The sequence below is a fragment of the Brassica napus genome, chromosome C9 (assembly GCF_020379485.1).
Source record: "Brassica napus cultivar Da-Ae chromosome C9, Da-Ae, whole genome shotgun sequence".
NCBI lineage: Eukaryota > Viridiplantae > Streptophyta > Magnoliopsida > Brassicales > Brassicaceae > Brassica > Brassica napus.
The window spans coordinates 10,420,017-10,438,893 of NC_063452.1; the positions used below are offsets into that span (position 1 = coordinate 10,420,017).

General features: G+C 33.5%; 1 protein-coding gene and 1 long non-coding RNA gene across 2 annotated transcripts; one reads left to right on the plus strand and one right to left on the minus strand.

Annotated features, from left to right (window-relative positions):
• Positions 1-8,657: 8,657 nt before the first annotated feature.
• Positions 8,658-10,379, minus strand: LOC106436893. Its single transcript, XR_007329302.1, has 2 exons — positions 9,068-10,379; positions 8,658-8,993 (listed from the first exon to the last, which is right to left on the minus strand). It is a non-coding gene; the product is annotated as an uncharacterized LOC106436893 (long non-coding RNA).
• A 4,522-nt stretch (positions 10,380-14,901) lies between these two features.
• On the plus strand, positions 14,902-18,877 carry LOC106436892 (acid beta-fructofuranosidase 3, vacuolar). Its single transcript, XM_013877842.3, has 7 exons — positions 14,902-15,470; positions 15,822-15,830; positions 16,419-16,663; positions 16,966-17,583; positions 17,683-18,095; positions 18,222-18,309; positions 18,403-18,877. The coding sequence occupies exons 1-7, from the start codon at positions 15,122-15,124 to the stop codon at positions 18,622-18,624; spliced, it is 1,944 nt and encodes a 647-aa protein (XP_013733296.2). The 5' UTR covers positions 14,902-15,121; the 3' UTR covers positions 18,625-18,877.

Sequence of the window (18,877 nt, forward strand, 5' to 3'; positions counted from 1 at the left end):
TTAGACATGTAGTCTACTGCAACCAAGATTACTTATTTAATTTCCAAAAGAAGATATATGGGAAATAACCCATGAAATCAATTCCCACGTAGAAAACCTCAACTTCCATAATGAAGTTCGGAGGCATCCCGTTCTTCTTTCTATTGTTGCCTTATCTCTGACGAGAGTCACACTTAGGAGGGTGTATTGAATCATGGATTTTAAAAGTTTGAATGGATTTGGAAAAATATTGGAGTTTGAAGATATTTGAACTAAATCTCATTTATATGGGTGGGATTTAGAAAGAGAAACGGAGATTCGGGTGAGATTTACTCTTAAATTTCAGAGTACTTATTAGCAAAAAATATATATTTCAGAGTACTCTAGATTATTTGATATTATTAATCTATGTTATTCCATTATTTTTGAACAAATGACACATCGTTACAAGACACGAGTTGGCTCCGTTTCGCAACTCTCACAAAGGGAAAACGAGCAAGACGACGTGGTTCATCAGATCATTGATAAGGGAAGTAACTGGATTTTCTCCTTAGAAGAGAACCATCGAGGCTTCTCAAAGTTGGTAAAGACAAGAGGGCTCTTAAGGTTGCTAAGAGGAAGTTGAGTATCCACAAAAGAACCCAGAGGAAGAGGGAGGATATGTCTAGTGTTCATGAGGTCTGGTGGAGATGCTACTACTGAGAAGAAGATATAATAGATCAAAAATGTTTATCAAAATATCAAATTCATAACGACAACAAGAAATATATAATAGGTGATTTGCTAACAAGTCTTCATGTTAATTCATTCATTTTTGCTATACATGTCATGTACGCTCATTTTTGCTACACATGTCATACACTCATTCTCATAGTTATAGTTACGTGTAAAAGCTTAATCCGGAACAAATAACTTGAGTGATGTTTTCCAAAAAACAAAAGGGTACACAATTATCAGGTCTATCGTGTTGTGCCTGCAAAAAGAACTTCTAAACAAGTTAGGGTGACACAGCTCCCACAACTCCTTCTCCCCTAGCTTACATGTGCTAAAGTGCTTCACCGCAAATGTTGTGCCATCAGAAAGAAGCGCCTTATACGCTGTCCATGTCCTAGTATAATGTTCTCAGAGCTTGCATCCATTAAGTCCCAAGTTTAACTTTAACCAAAGGCTTCTAAAACAAAGAAACTTGAGCAAGCTTATGGCTACTAAGTCTTTACGCCAAATAACTAACTCCTCCTTTGGTTAATCTACTTCTCTTCTCTTTGTACACTTCAAATGGCAATACCACCAAACCCCAAAAGCTAACAACATCCATGCTGCAGCACCAAACTCGCCAGCTGATAATCACAAGATTATTCTTGCTTAACTCCACAGGTCGAAGATAAAGAATGACCAGAGAGACCTTGATTCTCAGTGAAATCATCAGAGGAGTATTTAGGTGAGATAAAGAAAGATGGAATGCGACCTTAGACAAAGAGAACGTCGCTAATCTACCCAAAGACGACAACTCCAGATAACTGTTTCTTACACAGAACCAAAGAGTTCACAAACCTACACTCTGCTAAAGTAATCTTACCGTTCAAATCATTGTTTGACATATCAAGAGACACCAAGAACAGTAACCAAGTACACAGTTGTGGAGGGATGTTACCAGACAATTATTGGTTGCTAGATAGATCCAGTTTTTGTAAGCTCCCACAGTACTGAGGAGACTCTGGGATCGGACAAGAAAAACCATGTCTGGAAGCTCGAGAATGATAACTATGTTCTCCTGATTGTTCTAAGTTCCAACAAGACACACCCAAAAATTGAAACATCTAGATATAGAGTATGCTCGTGTGTCCTACAAGGAAGCTGATAGCTTGGTTTTTCAGAAATTACAGAGGAACCCAAGAGTGGTGTTTGCAAAGTTACCAAGGATCAGTGAGAGGTTTGGATTCCTCCTAAGCATCTTACATCTGCAGCCATCGCGGGATAATAACAGAGGAAGAAGATGAACAGAGTAGTGCTATCGATAAAGGAAGAAACTTTATGGGGTTTGAGCCGATCTCCATAGATGAAGTGTTCACAGGTTTGATTTTTTTGTATCTGCTAATGGAGCAGAGAGACAAAGCTGCAAGTCATACGCATTGAATGATCATCTCAAGAATTAGATAGATGCAAAGTAGCCGTCAATTGTCTTCTGCATATATTTTCTTTTTCATCGTTAGATAGATGTTTTATTTTTATTCTGAAGTCGCTCCAAATAACACATGTAGAGGTAGGAGTTTTATAACCACATTTTCTAACTTGAATTAACACAAAGTATCCCAAAATCACATTCATAGCTTTTTCTTTCAAAATAGTGTCTACCTTTCAATAACAGTAGATTTGATTTAAGTTTTGTAAATAGTTAATTGAATAACATGACATTTGCAAGTGTTTCTAGTGATTTTATATAAATTTTATGTTCAATAACAAGTAATTTGAAACTAAATTTTAAAATCCTTAATTGAATAACAGAGGATTTTAAAACAACCCCAAAACCTTTTAAAATCCGTGATTCAATACATCCCCTTAGATACAAGAGCATGGGCATCTATGAATATACTGGGTCACTATCAGTCCGCTTGGAGAATATTGGATACTATCTTGAATCAGTACCGCTCGAGACTTATGTGGCACCTAAAGCACACAAAAAAAATTATGCCCTTAAATATAGCTAAAATTTTAAATGAATTTTAAGTATGTAATAAAAAAATGCAATATACTATTAAATCATAATTTTTTAACAAAAAAAAAACAAATCACAGAGAGATAAAATCATATTATTATTGAAAATAATATATCTATTGATGAACTTTAATTAACTAAAATATTTATAAGCCAAATTTATTACTAATCTTAATTTGTAACATTTTCTATAAATAAAAAACATAAGTTGTATAATACAGCAAAATATGATAAAATTACATTATAACATCAACATCATTTTTCTTTTTTGTTAAAAATGTAGAAGTTGAGCAACTGATAATTTCAATCCTTTGTTATAATAAATATCTTATACAAAGCTTTTTTATCCAAAAATATAATAGAAAATAAATGAATACTTTGATCATTAATAAATTATTCTCAAGGAAAAAAATAGAAAACAAAAAAGAAGAAGAACGTGTACTTTAAATATATATATATATAACTAAGGTTTGTTTAATTAAATGGTTTATTTAGTAACATATGTAATAGAGTATATTAAATTTGTTAGAAAAGGTAAGGAATAACTAAGGTTTGCTTAATTAAATAGTTTATTTAGTAATATATGTGATAGAATTGTTAGAAAAGGTAAGGAATAAAAAGAAAAATAGTAAAAAGAAGATGGGGCATTGAACTCATTACCTAAAGGACTTGATGAGAAGGATATAAACCATTAGACTAAGGTAATATATTCGTAGAATCTGGCGCCCCTAATGTACAACGATTGGCGTCTAAAGCCCTGGTTTTACGGGCTTTAGTCCAGGGCCGGGCCTGTCTTGAATCTCCCCATTCACGAGCAGATCAAGTTACATGCATGTAATACAATCTTAAAAAACAAATCCTCACGAAACGCGGATAAACTATTAGTATATAATGTAAATAAGAATCATGACTCAAAATAAGAAAACTAGATATTAAAAACAGTGTAATTAGTGTAACTATTTAAAAAAAAACTGAGCAACATATGATTTTAACTTTTTAGCAAAAAAAAAAAACATATAATTTTAACCGGTGGTGGAACTAGAAAAAAAAACCATTGGGGTCAAAAGTGTATATATATGAAATTGGCTAGATATTAAGGGGGCCAAACTACTAAAACTCATCTAATTAATCAAAGTATATTGCATACTTAAGCCTAAATTTGATTTAATTCTTAAAAGTTGATATGGGTCAAATGAGCTACATGCTTCTTATCTGGCTCCGCCACTGAATTTAACTTTGCGTCTTATAAGTTCAAGAGCTGAAAAAAAATTAGATGGCTGCAGATAAGGTTCTGAAATAAAAAGTTTCTCAGAAAAAAAAAAGTGGGCAAATCTCACAAAATACTTTAAATGAGTTTTTGACCCAAAAAAACACAGAAAGAAGATAATCACCAATATAAGTTTTATTAATAGATAAAAGACTCTTATACATTTATTATATAGATATATATATATATATATATATATATATAACTAAAAAAATTTCAATTCGAATTTTTTTTTCAATTATTTTTTTGATTTTTGATTTTTTTCTTGAATTTCCTTTTTTGAAATTTTAAAATTATTTTTGAAACTATTTTTAAAAAAATATTTAAATATGCTAATCCTCCCCCCCCCCCTAATAAAAAACCGCATCCGTAAAATTTAAACTCGAAATCTATATTAGTTAACCATAGTGATACAAATATCTTTTACTTCTTTAATGAAATATGTTTCGGTTATTTTGACCATTGTGTGCTATATTTGTGTGAAAAACTATTTGATTATCTTTAGGTATTTTTCAAAAATGTTTTGTATTATGGTAGCTAATTTAGGTATTTTTATTTGGCTTATGCAGAATTAATAAAATAAACATGTGAGTAGTTATACTAAGAAATTTTAGTTGTGTCAAGTGAATAAGCCAATTGGGCTAAAACGTATTTAAAGCCCAAGCTAAGTTTAATTAAAATAGAGTTTTTTTATTGACTGGTTTTTAAACTATTAAAAAGATTATCATTTAAGTTTTAATAGGGCAACTAAAATTACATAAATCGTATGTTATAACAATAATAATAACAAACAGATTAATCTAACCAATTTTAAAGATATTAACAATCTTACACTATCCTTAATCATTCAATATTTTTAATATTTTTAATACATTATCTAAAACTGCCTAGATATTTTTATTCATTTTCAAAGGATTTTCTAGAGATGGACATTCAAATATCCATTCGGGTTGGTTCGGATCTATTTGGCTTTGAGATTTTTAGACTAGGAATTTAATCTCCATAAGGATATTTATAAATTTCGGTTGGGTTTTGTTCAGATATTTGCGAGTTGGATTCGGATTCATATAATTATTTAAAATATGTAAGCAATTTCAAAAATTTCAATACACCTTAAATCTAAAAATTAAAAATAATATACAACATATAAACTTGACATGTATGTTAAATGTCTAAAATTAACATAAAATTTGTTCGGTTTGGATATTTGGATGGAAAATCAAAAGGTATTTAGTATATTACCGTTGTTTTGAATATTTTTGGATTTTTTGGGATATTTACTTTTAATTATTTTTGGATATTATTCAGGTATTTTAGATATTCTATTATTAAATTAAAAAATTTAATATGTTTAAGTAGATTATTATGATTATTATGATTTGGTTTTGGGTATCAAACTATTTTGGTTTGGGTTGGATTTGGACCTGGTTCTTCATATACCAAAATTTTTTATCCGTTCAGATATCTTTGAGTTCAGTATAAATTTTTGAGTCAGGTTCAGTTCGATTCTCGGATCCAGGTATTTTGCCCAACCATAGGTTTTTCATTCATTTTCTAAGATTTTTATTCATTTTACACTACTTATGGTTTTTATTCATTTTTAAAAGGTTTTCATTAAAGATAATTTTGAACAAATAATAAATGATGAGCAGACCTAATCTAACAATCAATACACTATTTTATTTTAAAAACTAGGGGTTGGCCCGCCCTACGGACGGGTGAGTTTACAATAAAATTATTTGATATTTAAATATATTTAAATTTTATAAAATATTTGAAAATTACTTTAAATTGAACATAATAAAATTAATTTGTTTTCGAGGATCATATTGTAAATTTTATTAAATTTTGTTGGTTTGGACTGAAAGAACCACTAACGCTTCTTTTTAAAGAGAACATAAAATTTAAAATAAAAAGATAAAAAGTGGTTCATATTTTTTTTATTTTACTTTGATATAGTTGAAGAAATCGAAGGTAAGACTAACTAATACCTTTTCTAAGAGTTTCACATTTTTATATCTTGAATTCTCTTCGTTGTAATTTTCAAAAAAAGAAGATGTGGTTCAATTTTATTTATTATGAAAGCTGAAAGAAAGTCGAGACCAATCCATATTGTGCTAAAATTATGAAACACGAATTTGGTCATTTGTTTGTGGATCATTACATCCATTAGCAGGAATATATATATGTTTGAGAAAAAGAGATAGTCAAATAATAGTAATAACGAAGGAGTGATTAAATTTTTTTTATTTTTGGTCAGTATAAATCCATAAATATTTGTTACTGTGAAGTATATAATAGTTGCTGCGATCTGATGTTTTATGTTAAGGAATAAAATGTGATTGATGTATTATTATATGAATTAGATGAATTTTGTTATTTTCTTCTAGAAATAGCAGTGCTCGCACCTTCTGTTGATGTTGTTGGGACGTATGATTGTAGACTTCGTTGCTCGTAAAGTGGTTGAGTGAGATTTGAGTATTTTAACTCGCACTTCATGAAATGTTTTTTTAATGTGACTTCAACATTGATCCGAGCTTATGGTCATGCCTCCAAGGCTCCAACCAACTTTATCAATGTAGTTTTTTCCTATATCTTTGTCATTTTTGCAAAACATTGTTGTACTGTATAGATAAATTGCATCTAGATACGAACCGTCTGTTGATATTTGTAGATGATGGAGGATGATGCTAACTTTTTTTTGTTAAAATATTCTTGAATGTCTTTAACATAATGAACTTATAAGTTTTCAGATGATAATCATTTTTCCATATCGTTATACTTTATTGGAAAAGCAAATGGATGGATGATGGTTAATGATTTAATTGTCATATTCTTGAAAAAAATAGCTGTCTTTAGTAGTTTTGGCCAGTATTGGGCATAATAATTGCATGACATACGGGTGATGGTTCTTGATAACAGTGATACTTTAAAGATGATATTGCTTTCGATGTCTTGATGGAATTATTCAAGTTTTGATAGGGGTCTATCTCCATTAATTTTGACATTTATATATAAGAGTTTTTTTTTTATTTGAGCTAGAAAGTTTGATTTGTATCATCGAAGAATACTTAATTTAATTAAACGTTTCAACTCATGTGTAGGTAGTGTTCTTAATAGTGATTATTGACTTAGTTAATTTTCCGTAAGTGCTGATAACGTGTTTGTGCATTAGAGCACCTACAAAGAGGATTTTTCATTGGAGTTCTTGAAAATAATCAATACTCCATTAAAGTAATAGAAAAAGAGGAGAGAAGGTGATATAAGGTTCTGAAAATATACTCAGCAAGAACTTCCCCAAAAATCAATCATCTAAGTGTAGAATTGGGCATAATAATTAGAATAAAATATTATTATTATTTTGTTTACATACTGATTTTTAGATCTCACGGATGGTGTTGCTTTTAGATTCGAACTTATGATCACTAAAATATAATAAGAAGAAAAAGAACAAAATAGTAGAAAAACAAAAGAATATGTATTCTTTAATATATTTTTACCGGATTTAATAGAAATAATGATGTTTTATGATTCTTTAAATTAAAAGAATGAAAAAGAGTCCGGACGAGGTAGTCCAAGTGGCAGGACGGGTCTGTGGTGGCAACCACCATCCGGGTTCGATTCCCTCCCCATGCGGCAACTACCCTGCCTCTTCTGGACACCAAAGCGGTACTGGGTTCGATTCAGCCCAGGTAAAGCCCTCCCGGGTGAAGTGGACCGCTGCCTGACCGGGCCCAGGGAAATGACCCGCGAAGCGGGAAACCCCTGGATTATCAAAAAAAAAAAAAAGAATGAAAAAGAATATTGATTTTTTTTATAAATGGTGTTAAAGTTAAAAGAATGAAGAAGAATTAACTATTCCCCCTAATTCTTTTGATCACCTTTTAAACACTTAAAAGTATTTTGGTATTAACTCCGACCGTTTTATATTTGTTTACATGGTGTTGCGTAAGACAAAACGATTTACCAATACTTTGGGTGTTATTCTTTTATATAATCGAATAGTATTTGTTTTTCCATTTTGTTTTTTTCCTTAAAGTCCCATGCACGTTACGTCTATGAATATTGGTATAAATAATGGGATAATTTTATTTGTATTTTATAAACGTAAGTTTCATGTGTACGTTTGTAAATTATTCTCGCACTCGGATGGCTTAGACCGTCTAATGATGTCTTCTATCTTTTATATTTGTTTATTATCTCATTTTAGGCGGACGTAGAACAAACTTTTAGTGGGGGCAAATCATATGTAAATATAAAAATCAGGCTAAAACTTGATTTTTAATAGAGGCAAATAACTAAATTTTGGGCAAGTTACAAAGAATTTGATTATTTATTAGGGGGGCAAGTGCCACCTCCTTGTATCAAGTAGGTATTTGCAGATGTTTAACTTTTTTTTTTCTTTTTTTGCGAAAAAGGTTGTCGTTTAACTTGCAAAGATTTGTAGTTGTTTTAGGGCTGAAATTGATTCAGACAGGCTGAATGAGAAAATAGTTGCATAAGTTGTTGAAGGTTAAAATAGAAGCTATAGTTGAAGGTAAAACTGAAGCAATAGCAATGCATAGTTATTTTGACATATATCCGTTCAGATGAAGTTTATAAAGTTCTTAATACAAACCTTTTAGTGTTGTCCATATCATTGATGGGGCACCTTCTTGACATTATGTTGGATATAAGGCACCAATATATGTTTTCGATATTTGGTATATGAATAGAATATTAAGACTTATATACAAAGTTTGGTTTAAGTAAAACCCTTTTAGTGCCGCAGTTAAAAAATGTTGTGAAGACTGGAAACAATAATCATAGGAGAAGAAGAAGAGCGAGAGAGACTGAGAAAGATTCGCATGGCCAGCTTCCATAGTGTGACGGGCGGGGAAGCTGAGGCGTTAAAAGTTAGAAAAACCACTGATCTAGGTCCGTGATCTCACATGAGTTGGTTGGCAAGATGCCCTCCCTACCCTTCACTGGGGACCTGAATATAGGCGGGTGAGTTTCCCCTGAACATGGAGTCAAGTATCCTTTCATACCATCACTGCAAGTAGTTCCAAATACATCAGGAAACAGTTCGGAAAAAATCTTAAGTTGCAAGTGTAAAATCAAACTTACCAGCTGACTTCATACTTATCCACCATTACTTGAACATGGAGTCAAGTAGCTACCTTCATATTTTTCATTTGATTTATGAACCTTAGCTCAGGTCAAGAGAGAAGATGAATTTGGCAAGGAGTGCGACGTTGCTATGTAAAGCATGTCACACATACTGGCGGTTCCTCACTTGTTCTCATCCTGCAGAATGAAAGTAAAAAATAATTCATGAAAACAGAGCCTGATCGGAAGATAATTACTAAAATATTGGAGTGGAGGAATGACACCTATACTTTTTTTTTCTTGACCTTTTAGTCTCATCAACAGTTGCTATTAACTATCCATGTTTGAAACTGTATATGCGGCATCAATTGCGTCTCTCCTCCACCATTATCCTATAAGGCTAACCTCTCTCTCTCTCTCATAATACACAAAACCAACAGAGTAAGGCTCAGAAGGACAAATGCAACGAAATGGTACTGACTGAGGCAAATGCAAACTTGATTAGGTCTCAATTTGAGAAGGTTTGTGCCAAAATTAATAGCTACGCTTCCAAACATATTGATGAAATCTCCGATGACATACTCTCTCATCCCATGTTTAAAGAACGGAGACAATGATCATCTGAAGCTGCAAACTTGGTGTAATCGCAACCTGAGGCTCTGATGTGATTTTAAAGTCTTCGGAATCTGCAAGAGAAGAAAACATCTAAGCGTATAACCTAAGAGGGGCTACATGATGGTAACTGCAAGAGATACCAACAAAAACACAGCTTGCAGCTTCGGTTATGTAATAAAAAGAAAACTGTCCATAAAACTTCATCAGAGGGTTTCTTCAATTGTTAATTCTATCGAAACATAGATCAAGCTGAAGATTAGCATAGAATTGAAGAGGCCAAAAAAACCTGCTAGGATACGCCGGAGAGGTTCAGATCTAGATTGATTTTAAACAGTAAAGAAGAGTAGATGTCCTCCTCTACCACCAAACAAATCGGCGTTGAGTAAAAAGACGAATAAAATTAGATATTTTCCCATGTTCTTTCCATGGTCTCAACGTGTTGGAGCAGCTCCCAAGGATGTAGGAATTCGCCGTTGTCGTAATTGGTAAGCTGAACAAACTATCCTTGTAGAGCTTGTTGTAGTTATTCTGTTCATCGCTGGAAGTTGGTGTATTTATACTCGTTGCTTTAGTCGGTTACTTTGGAAATCGATGAGTCGATTGAATGCTTCATGAGTGGGTTAACCACGTAAAAGCTAGGAATAAAGTACATATTAATGCAAGCTGAAGACGTAACGGTGAGCTAGTCGGTATTAAGTTCCATAGAACTTACGGCTGCGAGACAGAGAATATCGAAGGAAGAAGATGACTAAACCTAATTTGCATGGGTTTATAATTTTTTGCTTAAAGCCCATAAAAATTTGAGGACCAAATAAAAACCTACCAAACACAAAGAACCAGCGATTTCGGCGAACGTAAATGAAGCGAGCTTTGCGATTTTTTAAGGATGCCACGTGTTGGGATTTGCCCCTCCCTCCATGATGACATGGCGCAAGGAGAAGGGAGCAAACCAACTTTATTGGTATAGATAGATATACACACGGTTATTGATATATAAAAATAATAAAAATAGTTTAACTATATATATTGCGTAACTGATTATATTAAGGATTAGTTGAGTCACGTACTATATCATATTAACCAATAATTAATCTACACACTACAGATCAGTTTGTCAATCAAATAATATAATCCATCTGCATTTTTTTATTATACAAACTACTATACAACCAATGATTTAAATGACTAAGAAAGATAAAACAATTTACATAGAAGAGACTATGCAGTAAAACCGGTTAACAAAAACACACTCTTTGCATTACATAAAACAATCCTTATGTATGCATTATAGCTGTGCATAATTTTCAAGTCAATTTTATTTATTTTATTTGAAAATGAAAACAACTATCAATAAAATATGATGTATGTTAGGTATCATATAATTAAATAAAATACATAATTAATATTATGAACTGAATTTAATAGAATTATAACACAATCATATAGTTATTTGGATATCAAACTATTTCGGTTTGGATCGGATTTGGATATGGTTCTTCAGATACCAGAATCTTGGATCCGTTCAGATATCTTTGGGTGGTATAAATTTTGAGTCGAGTTCGGTTCGGTTCTCGGATCCAGGTATTTTGCCCTGTCCTAGATTTTTCATTCATTTACTAAATTTTTTATTCATTTGCTCTACCTATGATTTTTATTCATTTTTAATAGGTTCCCGCGTTAAAGATAATTTTAAATGTATAATAAATGTCGAGCACACATAATCTAAAAATTAATACACCATTTTATTTTAAAAAATATACACACGGTTATTGATATATAAAAATAAAAAAAAGTTTAACTAACTGTATATATTGCGTAATTGATTTTTATATACTAAGGATTAGTTGGGTCACGTACTGTATCATATTTAACCAATACTAATCTACACAGTACTACAGATCAGTTTGTCAACCAAATAATATAATCCATCTTTACATTTTTATTATACAAACTATTATACAACCAATGATTTAAATGACTAAGAAAAATAAAACAATTTATTTGCAAGCAGGTAAAACCGGTTAACAAAAACACACTTTTTGCATAACAATCGTTACGTATCACGTATGCATTACATTATTGCCCCAAAATTGTTATGTATGCATTATAGTAGCCCGAATTGGTCAACTATATTATTGCCCCAAAATCCATTTTGCCGATATAATTTGTATTCAATATAAATATAACATTTGAGTTGATTTGACTTTTAATGGAGTTTTAGATGATTTTAATAAGTTGCAGAGATTTATGTGATTTTTGTTAAACCACTCTAGAATATAACCTAAAACCATGAGATTTGGATTTTAATTTTTTTAACTAAAAAACTCCACCCAAACACCATAAAATCACCTGAAAATTTTAAAATTCCACAACTTAAAATATTTTCAATAACAGTGAATTTTAGAGTACTCTACGAAATGTTAAGTTCAATAACAGTGGATTTTAAATGAGTTTTTAAAATTCATGTTTAAATAACAGTGGATTTGTCATTTTAATACAAATCACCTAAAACTCTCAGTTGAATATACCCCCTAAGTGCGTATTAAACAAACTATTGACTTGTAGGCTTAGAACATGATTATTGGGAAGTTTTTAGTGTGGAGTTCTTAGCGGAATATAAGAACCCGTCTCTTAATTTTTAATTAAAAAAAGCTAAGAACCGGTTCTTAAAACTCTTATTTAAGAACCAGTTCTTAGTTGTTTTAGTTAAAAGTTAAGATACGGTTTCTTATATTCCGATAAAAACCTCAGTATAAGAACCTCCAATAATCATGCTCTTAGACCATCATTATTGCAGATCCTTAATAGAGGTTTTTAGCTAAATGAGTGATTTAATTAAATCAAAAATAAATATAATTATAGTTACTGATCCTTAACAAGGGATTTTGGTGACCGATCTTTAGTGGGTTTTTGACACCACGTGCTCTCCGTCGTCTTCTCCGCCGTCTCTTCATGTCGTCGTCTCTTCTCTCAAGCAGGACTCTTCTCCCAAGCAGGTCTCTTCTCGCAAGCAGGTCCTCCTCCAATTCTCTGGTTTTTCTACCTATGAATCATCGAAAGTTTCCATCTTTTTTTCTAGGATTTAACATTGTTGATTCAAATTAGAATATCTCCTTTCAGTAAGCTGTTTGTGTGTTTGAATTTGTTTGCAACATGATTGGAAAGTTCCGGTACAGTTTGAAGTCATATTTGTTGATTGATTATGGAGAATCAGCCTGACATCAACGTGAGGATGAGAGGCATCCTTGTTGATTGGTTGATTGAGGTTAGTACAGAGACTACTCTGGTTTGGTTTCTCGGAAATATAGTTTAGTAATTAAACCATTGTTATGTGCAGGTGCATTACAAGTTTGAGCTCATGGAAAAGACGCTTTACCTCACAATCAACCTCATCGACATGTTTCTTGCGGTTACTCAACATGTCCCAAGGAAAAAACTTCAACTTGTTGGTGTAACAGCTTTGTTGCTCGCTTGAAAATACGAAGAAGTCTCAGTCCCTGTTGTTGATGATCTCATCGTGATCTCTGACAAGGTTTACACGAGAAGAGAAGTTCTTGACATGGTAAAAAATCCTTCTTCACTAGATATCATAAACCATGGATGCTCTCTCTATAAATGTTTGTGTGATGGGTTTGTTTACTTGCAGGAGAAGTTAATGGCGAATACATTGCAATTCAACTTCTGTCTGCCAACTCCATATGTGTTCATGAGGAGGTTTCTCAAAGCTGCACAATCTGACAAGAAGGTTTGTATAATAACTTTTTTGACCATATCTTCTTAGTTGGTAGGTATATAGAGGAGAATCAAATGTGGGTTTTGTCAGTTGTGTGTGTTTTTAGGTGGAGCTTTTATCTTTTTTCATCATTGAGCTTTGTTTAGTTGAGTATGAGATGCTTCAGTACGTTCCTTCCCGGTTCCAGGTTAGTGAAGTTCACTACTTGTCTCATTCATACAACAAAACGAAAGCTCCTCATCTCTGTTCCCCTTTGTGCAGACTGCTCCATTGGACTTAGATACTGAATCCTTCTACCTAACCAGGAAATAAACAATAGAGTCACAGCTAGAGAAAGTTGCAAACAGAATGGCTGAAGAAATGCTCATCATATCATACGAAACACACCGTGGAACATCTTGTAGAGGAGTGGCATGGGAGCGGTTTTCGTTAGAGAAACTGAGAGCAGCAGTGGCTTGTGTTGGAGGTAAGTGTGTAGCATTGATCAAGAAACCCTAATTAAGAAACTCCCATTGGGTCCGCGAGGTGTGATTGAGTTGGGTGTGAGAAGGGATGCGACACTGGAGGAAGCAGTATTAGCTGTTCGAAGGAGAAGAAGACATCGCACAGGTGTGTTAAATGTTATAGAAGCGGAACTGCACATCATTGCAAGTAATCTTGTGCCTGAGAAGGAGGATAGTAATCTGTGGAGTGGTAAAACTGGTTTTAAACAGAAATTCTCTACGATGGAAACTTGGTATTTGCTGAGAGAGAGTAAGAATCCAGTCTCATGGGCACGTGCTATCTGGTTTCCTCATGCTACTCCTAAATTTGCTTTTATGGCGTGGGTGTCTATCAGAGATAGAATGCCAACGTTAGATAAGATGGCTATATGGAGTAGGGGACTTGATACAGTATGTGTATTATGTAAAAATGCCTCTGAATCGAGAAGCCATCTGTTCTTCCAGTGTGAATACTCGTCTCAGGTATGGGAGTATGTTACAAAAGGGATATTGTGTAGTTCCTATACTACAGATTGGTCTGGAATCATTGCGATCATTTCAGATGAGAAAAGGGAGAAGATGAGCCGGTTTTGCCTTCGTTATGCGTTTCAGATTGTGCTCTATGCAATTTGGAGAGAGCGTAATAAGGTAATTCATGGGGAGAAGAAGATGCAGTTGTCAGTTATTAAAAGGATGGTTGATAAAGGGATACGCAACAAGATCACGTTGATGAGTAGAAGTGGGGCTAAGGGTATGGAGAGATTAATGCAATACTGGTTTTATACTAGAATGTAAATAGGCTTCAGTTCATATTTGAAAAGGTAGCTAGTGGTTAATTCTAGTATACAGTATGCACTTGTTGTATAAAGGCTTTTTTGAATAAATTTAACATTCATTCAAAAAAAAAAAAAAAAAGAAACTCCCATTGGACCATCCAAAATGGGAGTTTCTTAACAAAAATTCTTAAGGTTAAATTTATTACTAAAAATCATTAAGAACCCCATTAAGAGTTTTAGAGATAATCTTGCTCTTATCAAAATAATAATAATAGGCTTATAGCCTGTTAACATGAATTTTAGTGTTTAATAAATACAAAAAAAAATCACAGCTCTGATCTGCTGACCTGTCTCAGATAATATAACTTAATATTGAGATTATTCTTGTGAATGATTTTCCAAGATATAGTGTATTTGCCATTTCCTGTTACATGCATCAATTCTGCACAAAAAAAACGAAAAATAAATGGCGAGCTCGGATGCTCTCTTGCCTGTCATCTTCCGACGAAAACCATTATCAGATTCAAGATCCGACGACCTGATCTTGGAAAGCCGTCGGAGACAACCCATCAAAGTCCATCGCGCCGTCATCTTGCTCTTGATCGCTTTGTACGTCACTCTCATCGTTATACACAACGGCTCTGCAAGCAAGAATTGTGGAAGTGATGAAACAATGACGAAGTCACCTGCTCATTTGGCCGGTGTGTCGGAGAAGAGAAACTTTCGGAAAACAGAACCGTTTGCGTGGAACAATACGATGTTGTCGTGGCAACGAACGGCGTTTCATTTTCAGCCTGAGAAGAACTGGATGAACGGTATTAACATTCGTGATTTTCTAATTATATATATGTAAATAGCAAAAACAGTTCAAAGTGTTCCTTTTCCTTTTCGTAATTTCATGAAGATTAGAGTTCTTGACTATTTTTATAATCATAGCTTAAGGAACACGAGTTAAGTAATCATGCAAGAGTGATGTCAACTATATTTTCTTTGAAATCCGTAAAATTTTAAATCAGGAATCATACAATTTCTTTTTTTTTAACATGTATGATGTATGACTATCGGTTTCATTTCGCATTTAAATTTTTTCCTATCTTCTTTTGGCTCTTACTTTCTCCATCCATTGGCGTTTGTGAATGGCAACTATCTGGCTTCACCATCTGCAGATCCTAATGGTTAGATTCTACCGTATCTCCTCTCTTGTTTTTTCTTCTACAAGTAACTATTTTTCCCATTAACATTGTTTTTGTTGTTTCTGTAAATTATGGAGAACGTATTATAAAAATGATTTAACTTCAATATGAAACCTTCACAGCTGGTAGAAGTATGTTGAGAAAAAGGAAGATATTTTAAAATGAAAAAAAAAAAATTAGTCGTTTGCGGACAAAATTAAAAAGTCAATGGAACAAAAAGAAAAAAATGGAAACAAAAATATTGTGGGAAATTATGAACACCTGAACGTTTCTTAAAAGATTTATTGTTTAGTTTAATTATTATTTTTCTTTATAAGTTAAAGTTTAGTTTAATTATTTATCTGACCTGTTTTCTATACCACGTGAATCATGTTCATTGTTCAAACTGCATGCCAGTTATTGTTTAGCTGTCTATTTTGCGGTCCGACTCGTTCTAGTAACTTAGTTGACCAATGATTTCATTATTCACCACAAGATCCATAATACATTACAGAACTTGTGTTTTCGTCGCATCAAATGAACGAATGTTTTTTTTTTTTTGGTAAAAACGAATGTTAATCATGCGTCCAGGTCCATTGTTCTATAAGGGATTGTATCATTTCTTCTATCAATACAATCTAAATGGAGCCGTCTGGGGTGATATTGCTTGGGGTCACGCCGTTTCAAAGGATCTTATACACTGGTTTCACTTCCCATTAGCCATGGTTCCTGACCAGTGGTACGACGCTAACGGCGTCTGGACCGGTTCCGCCACTTTGCTCGATGATGGCTCCATTGTAATGCTCTACACCGGTTCCACCGACAACTTCGTACAGGTAATAATTTTAAAATCCTCTTCATCTTTTTTTTACTCGTGATCGTCGATTTATAATTTTATACGATTCCAATATAAGGTTTTGATAATATTTGTGATATTTTTGGAAAAAGGTAAATAAATAATATTTACTATTGGACTCGAATTCGTATCTGGTATGACTTCTTTCTAACTTGTTGAACTAACTGTATCTGAATTAACTTTTGCTCAAAAAAAAAAACTAAAATCTGAATTAACTATTGAGATAAATCCAATTTGGTCGGACCAATGGATTACACTACTAATAATAATTATTGTTTTTAGGTTCTAAATCTTGCCTATCCTGAAGATCCCAGTGACCCCCTTTTAATGAAATGGACCAAGTTCTCTGGCAACCCTGTTCTTGTACCGCCTCCAGGTATCGGAGCCAAGGACTTCCGTGACCCAACAACGGCTTGGAAGACATTGGATGGAAAATGGCGGATTACCATCGGTTCCAAGGTCAACAGAACCGGAATATCTCTAGTCTATGATACTACCGATTTTAAAACCTACGAGAAGCTAGATAACTTGTTGCACCAGGTCCCTGATACGGGAATGTGGGAGTGCATTGACTTTTACCCGGTGTCCAAGACTGAAATCAACGGGCTTGACACTTCTGTCAATGGACCGGATGTGAAACATATCCTGAAGGCTAGCATGGACGATACTAGGATCGACCATTATGCCATTGGGACATATTATGATTCAAATGGAACATGGATCCCGGATGATCCTATTTTCGATGTTGGGATAAGTACCGGTTTGCGATATGATTACGGGAAATTTTATGCGTCAAAAACGTTTTACGATCGAAATAAGAGACGAAGAATCTTGTGGGGTTGGATCGGTGAATCTGACAGTGAAGCTGCTGATGTACAAAAGGTTTGGTCTTCTGTTCAGGTATGTTTTCCCTACCTAACGTGCTATGAAAGTTAGGCTTTGATGTGCTAGTTACTTGTGTCCCAAGTTAAGGGTTAAATTTGTTAAAATCATGAGCAGAGCATCCCTAGAACTGTTGTCCTAGACACGAAGACGGGAAAGAACTTACTCCAATGGCCAGTTGAAGAAGTCAAATCTTTGAGACTGAGCAGCAAGAAGTTCGACATGAAGGTTAAACCAGAGACGGTGGTTCAGGTTGATGTAAGTTCCACGGCTCAGCTAGACATAGAAGCTGAGTTCGAGATCAACAAAGAAGATCTCAAAAAAATCACTGGAGATGAATCCGTGGAAGCTGAAGAAGATTTCAGCTGTGAAACAAGTGGAGGTTCAACTGTAAGTGGTGCTTTAGGGCCTTTCGGATTCTCTGTTCTTACTGATGAAAGCTTATCGGAACAAACCACGGTTTACTTCTATGTGACGACTAAGGGGAAAAATTCTGAACTCAAGACTTTCTTTTGCACTGACACCTTAAGGTAATTTTCATGTTAAACATGCATTGATAGATTCGATTCTTCTTTTTATACAAATTAAGTAATTACTAAGTTCCTTTAAATATCAGAAAATATTGACTTAAAGTTAATCAAAATGTCATTAAATAGGTCGACAATGGCAAACGATGTGGTTAAATCGGTATATGGAAGCTTCGTACCGGTCCTTAAAGAGGAGAAATTGACTATGAGAATCTTGGTAAAATATTATATCCTTTCATCAAACCATACACTTAAATCTAGTATTAGTTTTTACTTTATATATTATTATATTTCAATTGTGTGTACGTAGGTGGATCATTCGATAATAGAAGGGTTCGGACAAGGTGGGAGAACATGTATTACGTCAAGAGTATATCCGACAGAAGCCACCTACGGAGCTGCGAAGCTCTTCTTGTTCAACAATGCCTTTAATGCTACCATTACGGCGTCATTTGAGGTCTGGCAAATGAACAGTGCTTTTATTCGTCCTTACTCTGCGGCCGATTTGGTGCTCCTTCACAATTCATCATGAAATTTGAAATGCATATTGATGTTCATTTTCTTCTAATGTGGGCATTGGGTTGGTTTAAGTTTGAGGCGTTGGATGGTTTTAACGTTATTAGTTGTTGTTTCTTAGAGCAATAGCATTGATTATTATTTATTAACAAAAGTTATATTAATATGTAATCTAAAATGTATGCAAACTTATATAAATAGACTAGGGTCGGTCTGCGCTGCGCGCGATATGGTATATTTTTTTGCTTGAAGTATACTATTTTGTAAGC

Coding starts and splice junctions, on each gene's coding strand:
- LOC106436892 (XM_013877842.3), top strand. CDS start 15,122: ATGGCGAGCTCGGATGCTCTCTTGCCTGTCATCTTCCGACGAAAACCA. Junction 16,664..16,965: donor CCACCGACAACTTCGTACAG/GTAATAATTTTA, acceptor TATTGTTTTTAG/GTTCTAAATCTTGCCTATCC. Junction 18,096..18,221: donor TTTTGCACTGACACCTTAAG/GTAATTTTCATG, acceptor GTCATTAAATAG/GTCGACAATGGCAAACGATG.